Source organism: Sebastes fasciatus, chromosome 16, assembly GCF_043250625.1.
Source record: "Sebastes fasciatus isolate fSebFas1 chromosome 16, fSebFas1.pri, whole genome shotgun sequence".
NCBI classification, from domain to species: domain Eukaryota; kingdom Metazoa; phylum Chordata; class Actinopteri; order Perciformes; family Sebastidae; genus Sebastes; species Sebastes fasciatus.
The window spans coordinates 16,106,053-16,126,609 of NC_133810.1; the positions used below are offsets into that span (position 1 = coordinate 16,106,053).

At 41.7% G+C, this 20,557-nt stretch overlaps 1 protein-coding gene across 1 annotated transcript in view; it reads left to right on the top strand.

Moving 5' to 3' along the window:
* Nucleotides 1–20,557, top strand: part of frem2a (FRAS1 related extracellular matrix 2a) — a 74,211-nt gene that overhangs the window by 23,583 nt on the left and 30,071 nt on the right. The window contains exons 4-6 of the mRNA XM_074611037.1: nucleotides 11,734–11,964; nucleotides 18,063–18,188; nucleotides 19,945–20,196. Of these exons, the coding sequence (XP_074467138.1) occupies nucleotides 11,734–11,964; nucleotides 18,063–18,188; nucleotides 19,945–20,196 (609 nt within the window). The remainder of the gene's footprint in view (nucleotides 1–11,733; nucleotides 11,965–18,062; nucleotides 18,189–19,944; nucleotides 20,197–20,557) is intronic.

The following is a 20,557-nucleotide window of genomic DNA, read 5'->3' on the forward strand; positions in this document are numbered from 1 at the left end:
TGTGCCGCAGAGCTGGTTGACGATTGGCAAAGTTTCACTTTGGGGGCATTACGTGACCGGGCATTATTTGACGAGGTCGGCTGCAACCACAGGTGCTTTCCCCGTGCGCATCCGTTTTTCATAAAAGAAAATTACTTCCTTTTTCCCGTCACGATATCAATGTGGATGCAGCATCATCCTCAGGTATCCAGCCGGATAGCAGACAGTCCGCGAAGCAGAGTATCAAGGGAGTAAAGTAAAAATCAAAACAAAAATTCAATTAACGTTAGCGTTAACGTTGTGTTTTTCCATATGTTGTCATTTATGAAAAGACCCAAAATGAACACTATGAGCATTTATCCCAAATCACCGATGTGCCTGTAAACAGCCTCACAGAGCTGTTAGCATGGCTGAGGCTTCTTAGTCCTGTTTCTCTCTGTCAGAACTCTTACTGTTTCCTTTCCTCAAGTATTCATTTAAGCTTTCATTACATTACATAAGGCTACTGTTAATATCAGGTTTCTGTTAGTTCTACTATGCTATGGAATTCAGGAAATAACTCACAACCTTAACTTTATTTTTCTACTTTTTTGCTTTTATGATGGTGGATAATTTGCACAATTTTGTCATTTGCTTCAATCATATGACAACATTCTCCTGGAGTGCTGCTCTACAGACCAAAAAATATCCGACACTTGAAGCCAACAAGCAATTACAACATTTCCTTTCAACACTGTAACCGGATTTGAAGAATAATTTGGTTTGGCCTTGAGCCATTTTAGAATTTGGGATAACAGTGTTTTGTTCTGAGTTTGAGGAGGCTAGTTGAGAGAGCTGTAAGGTAAATGTGGTGCCCTGTAAAAGTTTTTTATTTTACTGGCCCATACAAGAAAACAATGTCCAGAAAAATATTTTTGCTGCCTACAAGACTGTTTGTGAAGCAATACACCGTTTTCCCTGATCTTCAAAATTCAGCAATATTTGAAAGTAGTTTGTCACAGTGAGAGCATTACAGATCAATCAAAATGACTCCATGTCAAGCATTGCATTGATCATCACTGACATCATTAGCGTCACAATTAGCAGAATTGTCACCCCGTCATCTCCTTGTCTCCACATAAAGCAAAGCTGTAGATATGAATGAATGTTAATCTGTTCATATGTGTTTTACTTGGCGGTCCCTAAGGGCTCTGACGCACCGAGCTGACAATTTGGAGTAGAAATATTGATTACTTACATTTTATTCTCTCTGATGTACACCAGCTAGTTGCTGGTTGTCGTCTTCGCAGCTGCACTTGGCAGTGTGTACAACTCATGACAATAGACGGGAGGCGAAGTGAGCCGATGTGTCAGTCGATCTTTGTCAAGCTGTTTTATGTAGGTGGGTTTGATGCGTCAGGGCCCTAAACTGCAGTGTAACAGAAAGAGTGGGGAAGACATTGAGATGACATTAGAAGATCAGACCAAATACAAAACTACTCTCGCAATTTGACTTAGAAAAAGTGACATTTGCCACATTTCCACTGCATGGTATGGCACGGCTCTACTCAATTCGACTCGCTCCTTTTTGGTTTTCCATTAGTAAAAGTTGCGAATAGTAGATTCCCTGGTAGGCGTACTTTTTTGGTACCACGTCGGTCGAGGTTCCAAGCGAGATCCAACACTGATTGGTCAGAGAGAATCGTCAATAGCGGGACATCCTGCACAAACCTGACATTTTTAAATAGCTGATCTACCATCCATATCGATCGCAATTTTTTATTTTTATTCACTCGACTCAGATTTCGTCTTTAGCTTCTGTACTGTGACGTAACGGAATATGCGAGCGGTGTACAGTAACAAGAGGGATTTAAATAAAATCCTTCCCATTTGATTTAACTGTTAAAAAGTGGGCGCGCTTAGAGTTAAGCTCGATACGGAGCTACGGAGGACTGTTGGCTCCACACACACACCTCTCTCACCTGTTGTTAGATCAGCTGGAGGATGCATCATCATCATTTTGCCGTTCATCTGCACGTACTGCTGCGTTGTACTGACACAGAGTCGGTTGAAAATCGGCAAAGTTTCACTCGAATGAATCAGACCTCAGCCACATTGTTTTGGAAATGAAAACAGTGTTTTTGCCACACACATCATCACATCTCTTCCTATGTCTCTCCATATTACTCTGTTAGCTACTACGATCCAAATGGGGAAGTGATTGTCAAAGTCTCATTTGATTGGATGAATCTTTGTAAACGCCCCCCAAGTGCAGGATGAGTCATTGAGAACATTTAAAACCGTTTACAGGAAGAGAAAAGACAGGGATTTTGATCAGATTTTGATGTAAAAAATATTCTGATACTGATTTTTTGGACATATATTTGGCATATAACAAGAGATAAATGAACAATTAACATGGGGGACACAGGATTCAAACTGAGAAAATGTATTTTTCATTTCATGGGGACTTGAAAAGGGCAGCAAAAACTACAGCAAAACTACGCCTTACATGTGACAAAGTGCAGATGTTCCTCTTTTTGGTTGCTGTTGAAAGGCTTCAGCGATTATCACGTTGAAGACGATGTCACAGCAGTTCCATTCGGCGTCGATACAGCCATCAGCTGAGAATCCTGCCTACACTGAGGGGGTACTATCTGCATTTGAAAACGAAATAGAGAAAAGGCCTTGGTACCAAAAGTGAGTTGAGTCGAGTCCATGCAGTGGAAACGAGGCATTAGTGTACTGTTGACTTTGTGAAACATGCTCATCAGAGTCTTGTTCTTGGAGAAAAAATTATAATTTTCTGAGAAGTAAAAAATCAGCTGTTGCATTTTATTCCAAATTCGACCTGTTTAGCTCTTGAAATTCAGTTTATCTTCAATCTAAGGTAGTTGTTCATCTGCCTCATAGCGTATGAATGGCTACTCTTGGCCTTTTAGTTATATTAGGCTGAAAAATGAATGAGACATTTTACAGAATTATCAGAACACTGACAATAAGTGAATCATCAGCAAACTTAAAAATAAAGTGAGCATCATGCCGGCTGCAGCACTCATCACTGTACAAAACACAGAGTGGGCAGAGAGCACAGCGCTGGCTCTCTGTGCTGCTCAAATCAAAATCTACACAAACGTCAATGCCAAAGTTTTTAATAACTTTTTGACCGGCAGATGGAGGTGATTTTGTGTCTGCGTGGCTTCGATGGTTAAAAGGATGATGATGATGTTGTCCCTGAACGCTCCTCTTAGCCTTGACTGCAGCTCACTGCGGGAGAGGCAGCAGCTGTAAGCAGCTTTTTACTCTCTCCCACCTCTAATCATCATTCTGATCCCTTTTAATCGTCGGGTCAGGTGTTAGCATCACAGTATAGCGGTTTATGTAAGCTTTAATGCTTATCTACCTGTGTGTGCGTGCACGTGTGTACATGTGATTCCTCTCGGGAAGTGTTTTGAGGGTATCTCTTGGGCACACATGAAAGCTTGCGTTCTGACTCTCATCTCTTTGCACAGTTGGTGTGTGAGCACCTGGTTATCTCTGACCACACACACACACATGCACACACGTTCGCTTTCAAGACCTCCTCATGAATGAACGACTAACGTTGTATGTAGACCCCGGTGCTAAGATGCATCAATGTGAAAGCGCTTTCCATCTAGAGTCAGACGTAGCTACAACATGTTGAGCTGAGCCACTTTTATGCAAAAGTGCATGGCTTGAAGAGAGATTAAAGAGGAGTGTTTGCTTTTAACCTTAAGATAAAAGTGTATCTTACCCCACAGCACCAACCAAAGTCACCCTGACACAAATAAAATTTGTATGTGTGCTTGCATGCATGTATCTCTATGTATTTTTGTGTCTATTTGCCCAGCGTGGATCTGTTCAGGTGCTGATGATGAAATACGATCTAGTTTACGGCAACACAGAATGAAAAACAGAAAGTGATCGAAGTCTAATAACTTTCATAGATTTCAATTTGCTGGGCCGGTGAACAGACGAGTGGAGCGAATGAACCAATAACAGAGTGGTGACACACTCGAAGTGGACAAAATAGCAGGAACGTCATACAATGCAATCCAATACAATACCGCCAGTAATGGTGCTTTTGATTGATGTTTGGTGTCAATTGAAATCATTATAAGGCTGTAGTTTGTGTCGCTGTTAAGCAAATATATCAGTCAGTGTTGTTAGGTGTGTTCTTCGCTAATATAGCTGTTTGGCTCGAGTCTTAATGATTTTCGAGGTTTCTCCTCGCCACGGTGCATCATTTTGCAGTGTGCGTGAAGGATGCACTCGACTGGCCTCTTTATAAGTTGCCTCATTTTGTCCTGATATCGTTGATTTTCAGTAAACTATTTAAGCTGACAAATACTGCTGTGCTGATGATCCTCAATGTTGTAATGTGACTCATGTGGCAATTTGGATTTACAGGGAACGGGCAAAACAACAGAAACACATTTTGAGCCAGGATTTTGGTGTATTAATGCCAAGATAAAGCGCAAGACAAAATAGTGTAATAAGAACACCATTTTTGCTTTAGTCTGTACTGACTGCTTATAGCAGGTGGGAGGGGAGATGGATGAATCCAACAAACACAGGACTTTTAACCAGGAGGCCGGTGTTTTGTTTTGTAAGTTACGTTAGTGATGTTTGTCATGTGCTTTTTAGTGACGTGTTTTCCGTACTTATGTTACGTTGATTCCGTACATATTTTACTTAGATGCATAGTTATTTTAAGCCCAACCATGAGGTTTTTCCTAAACCTAACTAAGTGGTTTTGTTGCCACTACCTAACTGCAGACGTTGCCGTAGTTTTGTTGCGTGGCGTACAAATGACACGCAAAAAGCCTAAAATACGTCCTTAAATTTACACGCCTTTCTGTGAGATTGGGTTGGCCATATAAATATACACCTAACTATTTTATGTAAATGTATCTTTACTGTTTAAAATTATTTGAGACAAACAAATTCATATGTCACCATTGTAAAACTGTGACAACAAAGATGATGTTGATGATACAGTGCAGTCAGAAAGACGTATTTTTCCAGCAGATTGGATTCAAAATCAAAACAATAAATATGAGGTTAAGCTGTCAACTCTCATCTTTATTTACGGGTTTTTATACACACATCAGATGAACAGCATAGAAATTGCAACTCCGATTATCACCAGTCTGTAGGGACAGATAGAAAATAGTGGGACAATCACATATTTGGTTGCAAATCCTTGGCAGTCGATGACTATCTGAAGTCTGCGACACGCAGATATCCACAGGCACTTGGTATCTTGCTTGATGATGCCCTGCCAGGCCTAAACTGCAGTCATTTCCACTTCTTGATTTTATCTTTAGCAGTGAAAGACACCATCACTTTTATTGAGAGCATGAAGTGAATGATTTGGCCAGTTCAAAACACAGTTGTACCATAAATGAAAGTGTTGTTGTTAGTATTTTTAGGACCCTGTCACATTGTCCAAGAATTGGCCCATAAAATGTCAGAAAATAGTGAAAAATGCCCATCACAATTTCCCAGAGCCCAAGATGACATAATAGTCATAATTAGTTGCTTGTTTTGTTTCAAAGTCCAAAGATATTCAAGTTACAATTATATAAAATCAGCAAATCCCCACATTTGTGAAGCCGGAACCAGCAAATGTTTGGCATTTTTGCTTAAAGAGGACCTATTGTGCTTATTTTCAGGTGCATAATTGTACTATGGGTTTCTACTAGAACATCTTTACATGCTTTAATGTTCAAAAAACACTTTACTTTTCTCATACCGGCTGTGCTGCAGCACCTCTTTTCACCCTCTGTCTGAAACGCTCTGTTTGAGCTCCTGCCACCCCCCGAAAACCCCAGTCTGCTCTAATTGGTCAGCTGGCCCACTGTTGTGATTGGTCAACCAAACCACACTCTTCGGACTCCGCTCCAGCTCCGCTCTAACTAGCTTTGTTTGAGGGCATGCCAAACTAGCCGCTTGGCAGGTATTATGCAAATGTATTACTTAGTGACATCACCACGTTATGGAAGAAAAGGCAGGATTTCAATCAAGGCGTTACAGGCAGTTCAGGAGCAATGTTTCTGTGGGGGAGAGTAACTCCCTTTGGCCTGGACTTTGGGTTTTGTAACTTTGCAGACCTTTTAAATGCACAAAAAAAACACACTAAAGGAAAGGGAAAAATAAAAAAAGCATAATAGGTCTCCTTTAAAAGACGACTTTAACAATGAATCAATTCTCAAAATTGTCGCCAATTCATTTTCTGTTGATGACTAAATGATTAATGTACTTAATTGTTTCAGCTCTAAAGAGGGCTACGAGTCTGTGCAGCCAATGTAGTTATGAACACCCTCAGGCACCCTCGAAGCTCAAAGTCAGCACTTTAACCCCAGAGCCTTTGTTTTATTTCAAATCCAATGGGCTGTAAGTGAACCAGAACAATTCTAAACATCAGTTTTTTATCAATTTATGAGCAAGTATGTTTGAAGTGTGCTATCGGAGGATATGGGAGGGAAGTAACAACGATCACAACAAAACCAGAGCTGTGAATGAAAAGATAATTGATGACAGGAAACAAATCCTGTAAATATATAAAGAAAAGGAAAGAAAAAAGCCACGTAGGAATTCCTGGCAGAAGTAGACACTGTAGATGCAGATAGATAGACAGATTACATTAGATCAGACAGGCCGCGTGTCAGGGATGGAAAAACAACTAGCGATGTTGTCAGAAGCTTGCTTTAAGGGTTAGCTGATGAAAGCTGCTGCTGTGCCAGCCGGGAGGAGAGAGGTGGAGGAGAGCTGTTGCACACGCTCCATCACAACGGCACGCACAGGTGGAGAGGATCAGTGAAGGAGGGAAGCAGAGATAAGATAGAGGTTCAAAGATGCCCCCGCAAAGAAGAGCTCACAGGCAGAACGGGGCCGGACAAGAGCAAGGGGGATCAGATTGGAGTCTTCTACCACTGTTTTCAACCTCACTTTCTCACTTCTTATGAGTAGCTCAATTCTTCATGGGTGTTTTTTCTCTCTGCCTTACCTGCTCTGTCTTCTTCTAATTGAGTTCTGTCACGTTTTCCTGTCTTTTACTGTCCCACACCAACTTTGTCCACCCACTTAACCTGTTTTACCTACACTTCCTTTTCATCCCTAATCTCTCCTCACCTCATCTCACCGTAGAGAGCGTTTGGTCCTTTTGCTTCTAACCTGCTTTTCCTCATCAAAAGACACCATGTCTCTTCTTCCTCCCCCCCCCTTTACTGCCTCATAGCCCTGGGTCTATGCCATAGGCTGTCTTATATTCTTCCTCCACCCACTCTCCCTTTGTTGTTCATCTTATATCTACCTTCTCCTCTCTGTCTCTGCTCTGCTCTGTCTTCTATCTTCCCACTTACTTGCGTGCATGTGGTTGTTACCAGTTGCAAGTGTATCTCCGCTGGTTCTTTGTCTTTGTCTTCTTGCTCGGTTCCCCTCATGAAACCCTACACCCTCAAAGTCCTACTCCTCTCCACATCTTTCCTGTCCTTTCCTCTCTTCTTCTTCTTTGCTGTATGAGTAATCTGAGGAACCCCATGTGGGAACAAGATGGAATTGAATTCTCGTTCTTCTTCTTCTTTTTTTGATTTCTTGCATAAGTCAAAGCTCACTCTTTGAAGAGTTTTTTTTTCCCTTTTCTGGTCTGTCCTCTTCTGCTCCGTCCTTGCTCTGAGAGATAAATGAAGGTTTGTTAACAAGGTGTTCATTTCCCAGGTTAATCATCTCCTGTGGGATGTATTGCGGCCTCATTATTGTTGCCAAGGAGAGATAATTTAATTTCACAAGGAGAGAATAGAAAAGTGTTGCCCCCCTCTCCTGAACCGCGTTTCTACAGATCACCTCAGCTGCCTTGACGTGAAATAACCTTTATCGTATAACAAGCATGAAGGAACCTGCAATCATACATTTCAGGATGAATTGTATGATTCACATTCAGCCAGCTTGTTGCAGTACTTGCTTTCAATAGCGAAACAATACAGAACAAAAGAAGGGAAGGTTTGGAGCTGTAAACAGAAATTGTGTTTTTGTGAGCAGCTCCTTATGTATGTGTGTGTGTGTGTGTGTGTGTGTGTGTGTGTGTGTGTGTGTGTGTTTGTGTTATTGACACACAACACAAGGGACTATAGCTCTGAGGAACAGCACCATAGAGATCAAAAGCCCTCGGGTGGGTATATCTCCACCTGCTGAGAAGGAACCCCAGTGCGACCTCAGGCAACGCGTGTCTCTTCCCTCTGGGGAGTCCAGCAACGGTGGCGCAATGAGGCTCCACCTTTTTAAGATCAACACTCCCTCTCTCTTGTAGGCAGGTTGTGTGTGTGTGTGTGTGTGTGTGTGTTATTTTATGTGGATCAACTGATCATCAGAATAGAAAGATGAGAAAGATAAGATAGATAGAATTCACCTGTTAGGAGGCCGCTTTTCAAGTCGTCTGTAATTGTCTCTCCAGTCTTCATCGTTAGTGGCGGACTCTGTTATTAACAGTGAATTCCCTCAGTCTCAGTTTGTTCTGCGCTGTAAACAGGACACACTTGTTGCATTTCTGACAGAGTGGCCCCTCAAGAGACGAGTTCGCTGCCACGAGTGGTCAATACACGCGTCATGTTGAACGAAATTAAAATGTATGTCGTTGTCAGCAGTAACCGAATCAACCATGACTGAAATCGACAAGTTGAGACTTACATTTTATAGGTTGAAAGCATGATTGGAATACAAAGCATATCTGTGTTTATATAACAGTCCAGACTGCTCAGAGTATTTTTTTAAACATTTCTGATGCTAGTGGCACAGCCTAAAGATGTCAATGTTTCTTTGGTTAGTATGTCCAAGCAAACCTCCGTCCACAGCCCGATGTAAACAATTTCTCCTCAAATTGCCATGAAATGTCATCATGGTATTGATTTATTTTATTTGTTTATTTATTCGGTGACCCTGCTGACCTTTTCTGTAGCACCTCAAGCAAAGCTGAAAGTTGCGTCTCTGCAAGAGAAATCCAAAACACATTAATGTTTCCCAGAAGATGAATTCTTTGAATCAGAACTTTGATGTGAGGCAAAACTTCTTCTAACCTTATTTTAGTTTAAAATCAGGTGAGAAACAGGACTTGGGTTTTAATCTTAGTCATGTACATTATTGCTGGTATTTTCACTGTAATCTCTGATGCTCCATACTGTCAAATAGAATCAGTTTTGATTAAGAATGAAGCTATTTTGTAATGAAGTGTTGTTAATTCAAATTTTTGATTTGCCTCAGAAAACATGACTCAGGTTAAAGGGTAACTTCGGTATTTTTCAACCTGGACCCTATTTTAGTCTAAGTGACTAATGGGGACAACACTTTTTGAAATTGGTCCAGTATTGAGGGAGAACAAGGGCTCAGATTGTTATTATAAGTGTCTGACCACATTATGGAAAGGATTCTACAGAGAAATACAAAATGTTTTCTTACCTTTCGCTTAGGGCTGCAACTAACGATTATTGTCATTGTCAATTAATCTGTTGATTATTTTCTCGATCAATCGATTAGTTGTTTGGTCTATAAAATGTCAGAAAATGGTGAAAAATGGCGCCCAAGATGGCGTTCTCAATATCTTGTTTTGTCCACAACTCAAAGATATTCAGTTTACTGTCATAGAGGAGTAAAGAAACCAGAAAATGTTCACATTTAAGAAGCTGGAATCAGAGAATATTGAATTATTTTTTTCTTAAAAAATGACTTAAACCGATTAATCAATCATCAAAATAGTTGACAATTAATTTAATTGTTGACAACTAATTGATTAATCGACTAATCGTTGCAGCTCTACCTTGATCTGGTCTGTTTGTTATTGTGTCCAAGTCCCGCTCAAGGAGAAGTCTCGTTGTGAAATCTGAATATCCGTATACTCTGGCTCAAATAAATACGAGCGGCCATCGAATTCAAAGACCTCATCCACATTAGCGAAATCATCTAAATATTCAGCCACAACATTGAAAGTCTTTTAAATAACACTGAGCTACAATTTCTGTACTCCAACACAACCGTTGTCTTCTGGCAACACGTCACCTCATGAGATTTCACAACGAGACTTCTCTTTGAGCGAGACTCTGTCCATAATGTCAGATGCTTATAATAACAATCAGAGCCTGTCAGTGGCAAAAACAAGCACTTTTAGTGGACGTAAATGACGGTGCCAGCTTGCCCCAATAGCATCCTGTTAGCAGCTGCCGTCTAAAGCATTCTCCCTAAATACTGTACCTATTTCAGGAATTGTTGTCGCTATTAGTCAGTTGGATAACGAAGTTACCCTTAAAGCTGATGGAACCACTCAGCAAGTGAACCATGAGTTGTCCTGACGGAACTTCCATCAGTCATGTCTTAGATTTCCCAGAAAGACTTGCAACAGCCCCTAGAGAAGTAGATTTGTTGTGTTGTATTAGTGCAGCTGCAATGAGCAATAGCAGCATATTTTCCTGTTGAGAAACAGCAGAGAAAGTTGAGAGATAACAATGCCTTGCCAAAAATGAAGGGATTATATATATTTAATGTGCTGCTGGCTACACATCAGGTCAAATGTCAAATAGTGCTCAACTTCATTATGGTTGGCTGTGTTGACCATCAGTGAAAAACGTATTCCTCTGCACTTGAAATTGGTCCAAAACAGTGAGAGATGTACTTGCTGGACTACTGAGGTTTTTTGGTGTATGCTTAAAAATTTACAGTGGTCAAACTCCACAACCATATACTCTATTTACTCTGCAGTATATATTTGGTCGGCAAAAATAAAAACGAACCCAGAAAAGCGAGGCTTAACACCCAACAGACCATTCACAACAATCTCGAGGCTTTCAATCCTATCTTTCCACACTCGTGTTGAACTCGTTTGTGAATGAATATAATCACTGAAGGTTCTCACAGGTCCAATAACATGAATGAGTGTGACTGTCTTATTTTCAGCTTAAATTTTGCATACAATGCTCACCGCTCAGATCTTACTGTGCGTGTGATCGAATGTATCCAGTCTCATCTGCATGTTTGTCACCTTTTTTTTTTTCCTCCACGTCTAAAAAAGGAAGACAAATTCTTCTTTATTTAAAGGCATGTGCGTCAGCCTGGCACGGCTCTGCTCGCCTTGTTCTCGCCAGCCACTCTGAATGTAGACAAAGGAATGTGAACAACACATTTCCAAATGTAATACATTATTGTATAGCTTATGCCACCTGGGTTTCCTTGATGTGCGTTTGATGTGGAACCCAGTGTTACCAGTGAGCTCTGCTGCTACTTTGAAGAAGGTGTATTGATGAGCATGAATGTTAGATGGATCGTTGTGAAGTGGATTCACATGAAAGCCCTATTATAAATGAAATAAGAGGCATTTGAAGAGAAAAGGAGACGCACACACACTCGCATGCATACCTAACCCTTGGGAAACAATTGTGGTAGCTAATCCGTCTCTGCAAGGTGGAAGATGCTTATTTAAACGCTTCAGTCACAAATTCATTTCACACATTCCCGAGGCTCTGTAAGTGATCAGTGAAGAAAAATAGACGCAACGCTCTTTTTCACACCACTCTCTGAACAACATTAAAGGGTGTGAATATCTAATCTGTTTTTCATCTGTTTCTCTCTCCTTCCTGTCACCCTTTAATGGTCGCTTTCCCTTCTTTTGTCTTCACTTCTTCCTGTTTGTCTTATTTTTTACTCATCTGGCCTGCTCTCCTTTTCCTTCTCCTTTTTTTTTTGACGTCCATCACTCTCCGTATCTTTCAGGCATCGGCACCCAGGATGGTAGCGCGAAGAAAGACGAGGATTTCAAGGGCAAGTCCCAGAGGCAGGTCCAGTTCAACCCGGGGCAGTCCAGAGCCACGTGGCGGGTTCGAATACTGACCGACGGGAAATACGAGCAGGCGGAGACCTTCCAGATTCTGCTATCGGAGCCGGTGATGGGGGTGATGGAGTTCCCTACCGCAGCAACAGTTGAGATCCTGGATCCTAGTGACGGTCAGTCCTTTATATATGTATATATCCTGCACTCAGCACACACATGGATACTTTTAGTGGTAGACCGTTGAATATTCTTTTGACAATATGATGGAGGTATTTTTCTCCACATTTAAATCACAATAGACCATAAAAGCTGAAATGCATTTATTCATTCACAAAACAGTCTGCAGGGAGAGCTGCTCGGGTGTGAAAAAGATGTCCCTCTGGTGCTCCTCGGCTTGTGGATCCTACTAGTTTACAGTTGCTGAAGAAATCTGAGGCACTCAAGAGGGAGAATTTATGTGTATTTATTTATTCATTTTTGCACATTTAGTCTGAATACTCTCAGAAGTTTTTCTATCCTTGAAGTAACATTTTCTAGATACTGAATACAGCAGGCTGTTCTCATACACCACTCTTAGTTATACCTACGAAATGTAGTGCACTGTAATTCATATACACCGATCAGCCATAACATTAGGTCAGCATGGGCACCCTGACCGGTCTGCGGCTACGCAGACCCATACGCAACAAACTGTGATGCACTGAGTGTTCTGACACCTTTCTATCGGAACCAGCATTAACTTTTTCAGCAATTTGAGCTCCAGTAGCTCTTCTATTGGATCGGACAACACGGGCCAGCCTTCGCTCCCCACGTGTATCAATGAGTCTTGGGTCTGACCCTGTCGCCGGTTCACTGGTTTTCCTTCCTTGGACCACTTTTGGTAAGTCCTGACCACTGCAGACCAGGAACATCCTACAAGAGCTGCAGTTTTGGAGATGCTCTGACCCAGTCGTCTAACCAGCACTATTTGATCCTTGTCAAAGTCGCTCACATCCTTACGCTTGCCCATTTATTCTGCTTCCAACACAAAGTTCAAAGTTCAAAATGTTGACTTGCTGTCTAATATATCCCAACCACTGCCAGGTGCCATTGTAACGAGATAATCAATGTTATTCACTTCACCTGTCAGTGGTCTTAATTTTATGGCTGATCGGTGTATATCCCACATAATCAATTTGTGTGTAATCCACATAATCATGAAGCAGGAAGTATAAAGGGCAACAAACGCCGCCTAGGGAGGAGGTCAGGGTAGGTGGGCGGGGAAACACAGGACTTTCGCCCAGGAGACCAGTGTACGTAACTCGTGTGAAACCAGAAGTTTACGTTGATTTATCTGTCACGTAAATTCCCTACTTAAGTTACGACACGGTAGTTTTACTAACCCAAATGTTGACTTATTTGTCACGTAACTTCTATACTAACGTTATGTGACTTCCGTAGATATTTTAACCCAAATGTTGAGTAATTTGTCACGTAACTTCTATACTTCCAATCTTTTCCTAAACCTAACCAAGTAGTTTTGTTGCCTAAACTGAAGCAAGTTGTTTCCTGTGTAGACGGAAGTATATTTTGAAAAGACTGTATGCATGTAACGAACGGAAAGTGACAAGTGTTGCTGGACATTTGTAAGAAAACGCACGAAAAATGAGGAATAACTATTCATAAGATATCATACGAACCGTTGACGATACATTGAATACAGATGCAGAATATTAGGTTTTGGCTGAATTGTATTGCATAAAAAACTTTTTGAATTATGGATTAATTCTGTATTTTCCATCATGTTTTTATTCAGTTTAGTTTCCCTATTCCATGCAATAGCCATTATTAAAAATAAACTCTAACTGCCTCTATGGACACGCAGTATGGAGGATTTAAAATACAAGTTCGTAGAATATATCCAAAGCAGAGGTGTTTGCTTTGCTGAACAGACCAATATGACAGACACAGTGAAGTGTCTCACATTTATAATGTACACCGCACAAAAATCCCAACCGCCACTCAAGCATTCCTGTTACAAAACAATGAAAAATATACAACCCTTTACCGGATATCACATTTGCTGTGTGAAGCATCAGTCAACTTGGCACACACAGAATGAAAAATTGACAATATATATATATATATATAAAAAAAAAAAACTCTCTCTACTGTAGATACAGAGTCATGTCAAATCTGTCCACAGGGAAGGAGGAGACAACATGACATGACAGCCAGTGGAGATTTTGTTCATGATTGTGTTGTGTATTTCTGCACAAATACTGAGCAGGATGTTTATTCCTAAAACCCACCGATACAAAAAAAAGCAGTATGATTAGAGCTACTTGTTTATTTATTTGTCCATTACAATCAGGCCCAATCAAAGGTTGCCAACCAAATTTGATATCGCCGTTTAGCGCTGAACTTAAGTCTTTCGCTTTCTCTCTTGTAATCTGCCGTTTTCACTCTTTGTGCCTTTGTTTGCAAATCGAAATGTTAATGGAATATCGGGCGGTGCGACAAACTGGCTACTGCGCTCCGTCAAGGCCAGATTTACTCTTCTGCAGCTTTTACAGTCCGTGTTTTTGTATGCTTTACTCCCCTCCTCAGTGCAACTTTTAAGTAATTATAGATTATAGAGCGACAAAGATGGAAACACTGAAGCTTCCATTATAGTGGCACACAACAGCTGCTCTCATCGCTCTCGCTCTCTGTCATTTGTCTCCTCGTTCTCTCTCTTTCGCTATGTCGTTATCTCTCCCCCTCTGTCCTCCCCTGTGGGTTAATTATGGTGTGTGTGTGGAGGGCAGGGGCTGGTTTGTTTTCTGTCATCTCCGGGGATTGTCTAATGTGACAGAGATGTGCCACTCTGTACTCTAATGGGCCAGTGAAGCTTTAGCTATGCCTGTGGCGTTAGCTGTACTCCAGCTTCTTTCTCTAATGATGAAAACTGGCTTTGTCTGGGCTTCTAGTTAGCTGGAGATCCTTCCCCCACCCCTCCTCTAGAGGATATGTCAGCTAGGCTAATAGCTTTAGAGGAGGAGAGAGGATCGCTAAGCTTTAACCAAAAGCGTTCCCAAATTAAAGAGAGCTTAACAAGCTGAGTTTGTTCTAACGGCACGGACAGCCTCTGTTTGTCTGCATTGTTTTCTTTCTGTTTTGCGTACCCTCCACCACCCTTCTGTATCAGCCTGTTGCTACTTTGATTAATAACAAGGAGTGGGCTCGTCCTGTGGTGCACACGCTTCCAGTGCTGCTGCTGCTGCTGCAGCAGACACAAACTCCGTTTAATTACAGGGTGTGATAGCCCGGCTTTCCTCCTGCAAAACTTTGTGACTTTCTTCATATATAATCCATGCACAGCGCTGACTGAAGATGAAGGTGGCAGCCTGCTGTTTGACTGTTTGCTGCAAGCAGTACCAGCATCTTGCTGCATATCTTTCTTGCTTCCTCTATACAGCGGGGAGGACGCTACATATCAGTTACTCTGCTGCATTTTGCACCAAGGTCGTTCCACTAAATGATGAGAGAGCTGTTTTTCTGCTTTGTAATTTTTTTGTCTGAGATCGCAAGGCCGGCTGCAGTCAAGCACATCCTTGTGTAATTACAGGAGCTTTGTCTCAGTTAGGATATAAAACCTCTCGACTAATGCAGGGCAAGGAACGAAGGGCTGCTTTTTTGTGAGTTTGCTGCTGCTTTGAACTGTGACATACATAGTGCCATCAACTGTTAACCTTGCGCGGCAACTGCGAGAATTGTGGGATCAAATGTCACACGAAAATCCATCTTGTCAGGGTTCAAGGCATAGACTGTATATAAAGATGTCAGCTCCCCAAAAGTGAGGCCAAAGCATCTGGATCGCCCCCTGGTGGCTGGCTGCAGTATATGTCATAAACCCTGCCCCCTCCATGTTAGTGGATGGGACATGAGCCAAACTAAAAAGTCAATGTAAACATCAAATACATTTTTCTCAAAGATGGTTTCTGTCATTTTAGGTAGTTCTTATCATGCTGATCTATGTTCAAGTGTTAATTTTTCGGATCAGTTTGGTTTGAATTAGTTATTCGATGCTATAAAAAGGAGTGAGACATCATGTTTGACAGCTGTGAGTCTCTCTCGCTGACCAGCTGCGGCCGTGCTCGGCTCGCAATCGGTTCAGGCGGATGACCTCGATACCGCGGCTCCACCGCCCGATCACTTCTGCGCAGACTCTGGCTCCAAATGACGTCAAAACCTCAGGATGGCAGCTCCTGTATCCGGGATATTTTGGCTTTACTTTTGTACAGTGGGAGGAAGTGGAGACGCGTCGTCCGTCTTTATATACAGTCCATGCTTCAAGTAATGCGTGTGTGTCTGGCTCGTGAAACAACGGAACAATCAGCGTCCTGTGAGCAGCTACCGGCAGCTACGGTCGTGGCTTAGGTGCATGTAAGACGAACACACGGAGAGGTGACTGTTCATTCTAAACAACAATGACGGCTCCTGAAGAGGTTAGCATAGATGCATTAGTTATATCAGAACTGGAGAGTATTTCTTCATTGAAAGAAGAGCAAAGAACGGCACTGAACCTGTAAAGTACGGCGACGTTTTCGCCTTCAGTTAGATGGTTCATCCAATCACCTGCCAAGTATTTTTTGAAAGTGCCAGCCCCTTTTCCAAACAGTTTCCAATGACGGCTTCTCAGCAACAAACCATCTGACAGGGTCAGGTTAATCAACTGTAGGTCTCTAGAGGCTGTTTTTGTTTTACATTTACACTTACATTTTAGTGTTTATTAGCTTATGCGCGTAACAAGTTTTACAAACTAGTAACGGAGAGTAAAAAATGCACAACAACAAACACACAGTAGAAACAAAGAAAACATCCCCGCATCCATAGAATATTCATGAAATTATCAATAATGGAGACGTTCTAGGCATAGAAATGAAAAACCAAACAGATTTTGTTTTCAGTGTTTTATTTTGGCAAGACAATCGCACTATCAGGTGCCAGTGTAAAAGCATGTGTTTTGTTTTTTCTCTCCCCATGAATGTTTTAAAATCATGAGTGTGTTTTCCTCCAGGAGGTGAACCTGACCCACTTGGTTGAAAATTTGCTTTTCTAATTCTTGGGTGCGTTTGGAGGCACTAGAAGAGAAATGTGAGGTGAAATGTGAAAGAACAGCGAGGAGAGGAGGTGTGCCGTATGTGTGTAGAGAGAGAGAGAAGAAAATCAGGGTGTGTGTGTGTGTGATAGGTAAGCAGTGGACCCTAATCCCCTGCTACGCGTCCCCGTGCCCCCCTGGGGAGTGACAGATTGTGGGCAGCGACAGTAAAGAGAAATGGAGGAGAGGGGAGAAGATTGAGAGGCGAGAGAACGATTTAGGGAGAGTTACCGCGAGAGAAGAGAAATGTTTGACCCCCTGCGGTGCGTAAGATTGTCTTATGTTGATGACTTCATCCCAAAGAGTCATCTCAGGTGTTGATCTCTTTTTACGCTGGCTGTTGAATCAAACATCCAAAATATCCGTTTTTTTTCTCGCTGATTTTTCTCGCTCCAGCCAGCGTTTGCCATTTTAATGCAAGTTGCACAAGCAAAGCCACAAGTGTCTTGAAGCTCCCATCGTTCATCCACTCAAAGAGAGCGAGAGAGGGGGGAACAAAGTCACAAGAAAGATATGGGACGAGCTGAAGCTCAGTCCACTCTGCTAGTATTTTTTATTGGTCCCTGTGCGTCTGTGGAAAATAGCTCCAACATTTATTGTTTCTATAATGCCCGTAAGTTCTTTGCTTTGATAGATGGTGCTTTCACTGGCTCTAAGTCTCTCTCTCAATCACACCAACTCCTCTCAGAGTCGGAGAGAGGAGTGGAGAACGAGAGGAAAAAAAATAAAGGAGGTGCTGACCCCTCTGTGTATAGAGGAATCGATGTGTGCCAAAACTCCCAGCTGATTCCCCTCTGTGGGATGAACTGAGAGGCTTGCATGTGTAATTGTCTGTGACACACCAGGCAGTGAGAAAAACTTCTAGAGGGGTCTCTTTGAAGAGCACCTCTGGTTGCATCAAACCGAAAACTGTGATGGAGAGTTATTTTTGAATATGAATAAGCACACAGCAGGACTACCACTTCAATAGATCGGAGTGAAAAAAAAATGTCAGCCAAGGCTCACTAATGCAGAGCCAGAACAAAAGCCTGTATCAGTCCTTGATGGGCTAATGTACTGTGGATTTTTGCAGATTGTTATACATATCATTACCCTTTTCTTTTTTTCCCTCTGACTCCCTCCACTCGTTTTCTTTTCTCCTCCAAACAGAGTCGACCGTGTTCTTCCCTGAACAGATCCACTCAGTGGAGGAAGATGTTGGAGAGCTTTTCATCCCGGTACACCGCAGTGGAGACATCAGCCAGGAGCTCATGGTGGTCTGCTACACACAGCAGGGTATAGACCAGCCCTTTTCACCTCATCTAACCCGTTTTCCCTCATTGTACTTCGCCTGTCTGCCAGTTTGCTGGTCAGACTAGATGGTGAATGTTATTATTTCAAGGCTTATAAGTCATTTCTGACCATATATCCTGTATTCACATAGATAATTTAAGTGTCTGAGGTATAGATGAAACATTATTAAACGTATTGTATTTTACCCAAATTATCATACTTGCAAGCAAATCACAAATTTAACCTTTTCCACTCCACCCCTCTTTATCATAGTCCCCTTTATGTCTTTTTTAGGGGGAACAGGGGGTCTTTAGGGGGAGACAGCAGGTCAACAGTAGATGTCACATAGAAGTGGTATACACCATCTGAAAGCTGAGAACCTGAAGATTAATTTGAGATGCAGCTCAGCACTGTGTTGATTTAATAAAGATAAATAATAGATTAATTATTTAAAATACATTTTGAAAGTGTATAAAGGCTTAGAACATGATGATAGATATGATAACCATCCCCATGCTCTATTAAGTTTCATAAGTTGTTGCAGCGATTTTTGGGTTGATACCATTTGTTACACGGATTTGGTGCTAAATTTAACCATTTTATACCACTCGAGAATTGATAAAAATGATTAATAATCTCTCCAAAATACCACTTTAATACACCAAGACCTTGGTTTTCTAGTTTCATACGATATCAGTACCTTCACTCTAGCTCTAAAACTGAGCCTGCTACAGCCAGGCAGAGGGCGCCGGCACCCTCAAGGAGTGGAAGAGGTTAATTGTTGTTTAAGGATACTGCACACATTAAAAGAAAAACCTGTGACCTTAATGTGATGTTAATGTACCCATGTGCATGGCGGAGTGTCAGGTGCACCTGTCACACCTCTCCTGTTTGACAGGTGCCGATGAAATGTGTTAAAATACAGCCAACGCACTGGAAGAGATGCATTTCACACCGTATTTGCAGTCTTACAAATAAAAAGTAGCAGCATAAGCCCAGTAGTATCACAATCTGTTTGCCGGTGCCTTTTCCAAGTTTTAGAGTAGTTTATTCTAATAAAAAACATACAACCTACACAACAGCTCTACACTCTGTGTGATAAATCAAAATTACTTATTTTCAGCTGGTGAGGGTGACAGTGTGTGCAAAGGTCCATATTTTAGCCTGTATGTTCTCCTTATGCAGTTAAATCCCATGAAATACATTTAGACTAATGAGGGATGCCTAATGAAGGCACTGTTGTTTAATGTCAACAGGCTACAGTTGCTACATACCTGTGGGGTTGGTCTGTTCCCATTGTGTTCTGGCATTAAAGCAGATACACTGACTGACGTGATGGGCTTGCTGCAATTAAAGGTCAAACTTCCACAAGCCGTAATGGTCTACAGTCTGAATGTTATGAAACTGAAAGGGAAAATGTATTATGCATTATTACATTATTCTTGTTTGTTAACCTGATGTGCTCAACCCCCTCTGAAACTTCATCACACTGCTTTTCACATCAAATTCAGCGAAAAATGAATATGTATATGAGAACTACTACTTCAAATACGAGTGGATCCATTATAGGCAAAAAAAAATTACCTGAAGCTGAGCACTCAGTATTCCTAAGATAAGAGATGCTGAAAAACTGCTAAACTGTATGTACCGAGGGCTCAGGTTATCTGATGCCTTTAACAAATACTATATTTTATCTTTAAACGTGGAGTATCTTTCAGTTTCTCCCTAAACTCCTGTCACTGTCACCTCTCCTCTGAAGGTTCTGCCTCAGGGACGATTCCCACCACCGTGCTGTCTTACTCGGACTACATCTCCCGTCCGGAGGAGCACGGCAGCATCCTTCGCTTTGACAAAGGCGAGAGGGAGAAGCAGTGTCGCGTGGTGATTATCGACGACTCTCTGTACGAGGTAGAGGAGAGCTTCAACATCACTCTGTCGATGCCTGTCGGGGGCCGTCTGGGAATGCACTACCCCACCACCAAAGTCAACATCTTGGAAGACATGGATGATGGTAAGGCTTGCTCACGTTGTCCTCCATGCTTCTATTTCCAGTGATCTTTTTGTGTAAGTTATAATAACTTCTCTGGTTAAACACCTTTCCCTTTGAATGTGATGTACCGACATCACACAGATGAGAGGTCGTGGTGAACTTTGCAAAAGGTGTTTTGTCTCCAAAGAGAGGCGTAGAAGATTACATTATTTCTCCATGGTGTGCACACTGTATCTGTAGGGCTTTAAGGTTAAACAGCACATGCATGATGGGCATTAATTTGACACATACATATAAACTAGGGCTGTCAATCGATTAAAATATTTAACTGTGATTAATTGCAAATTAATCGCACATTTTTATCTGTTCAAAATGTACCTTA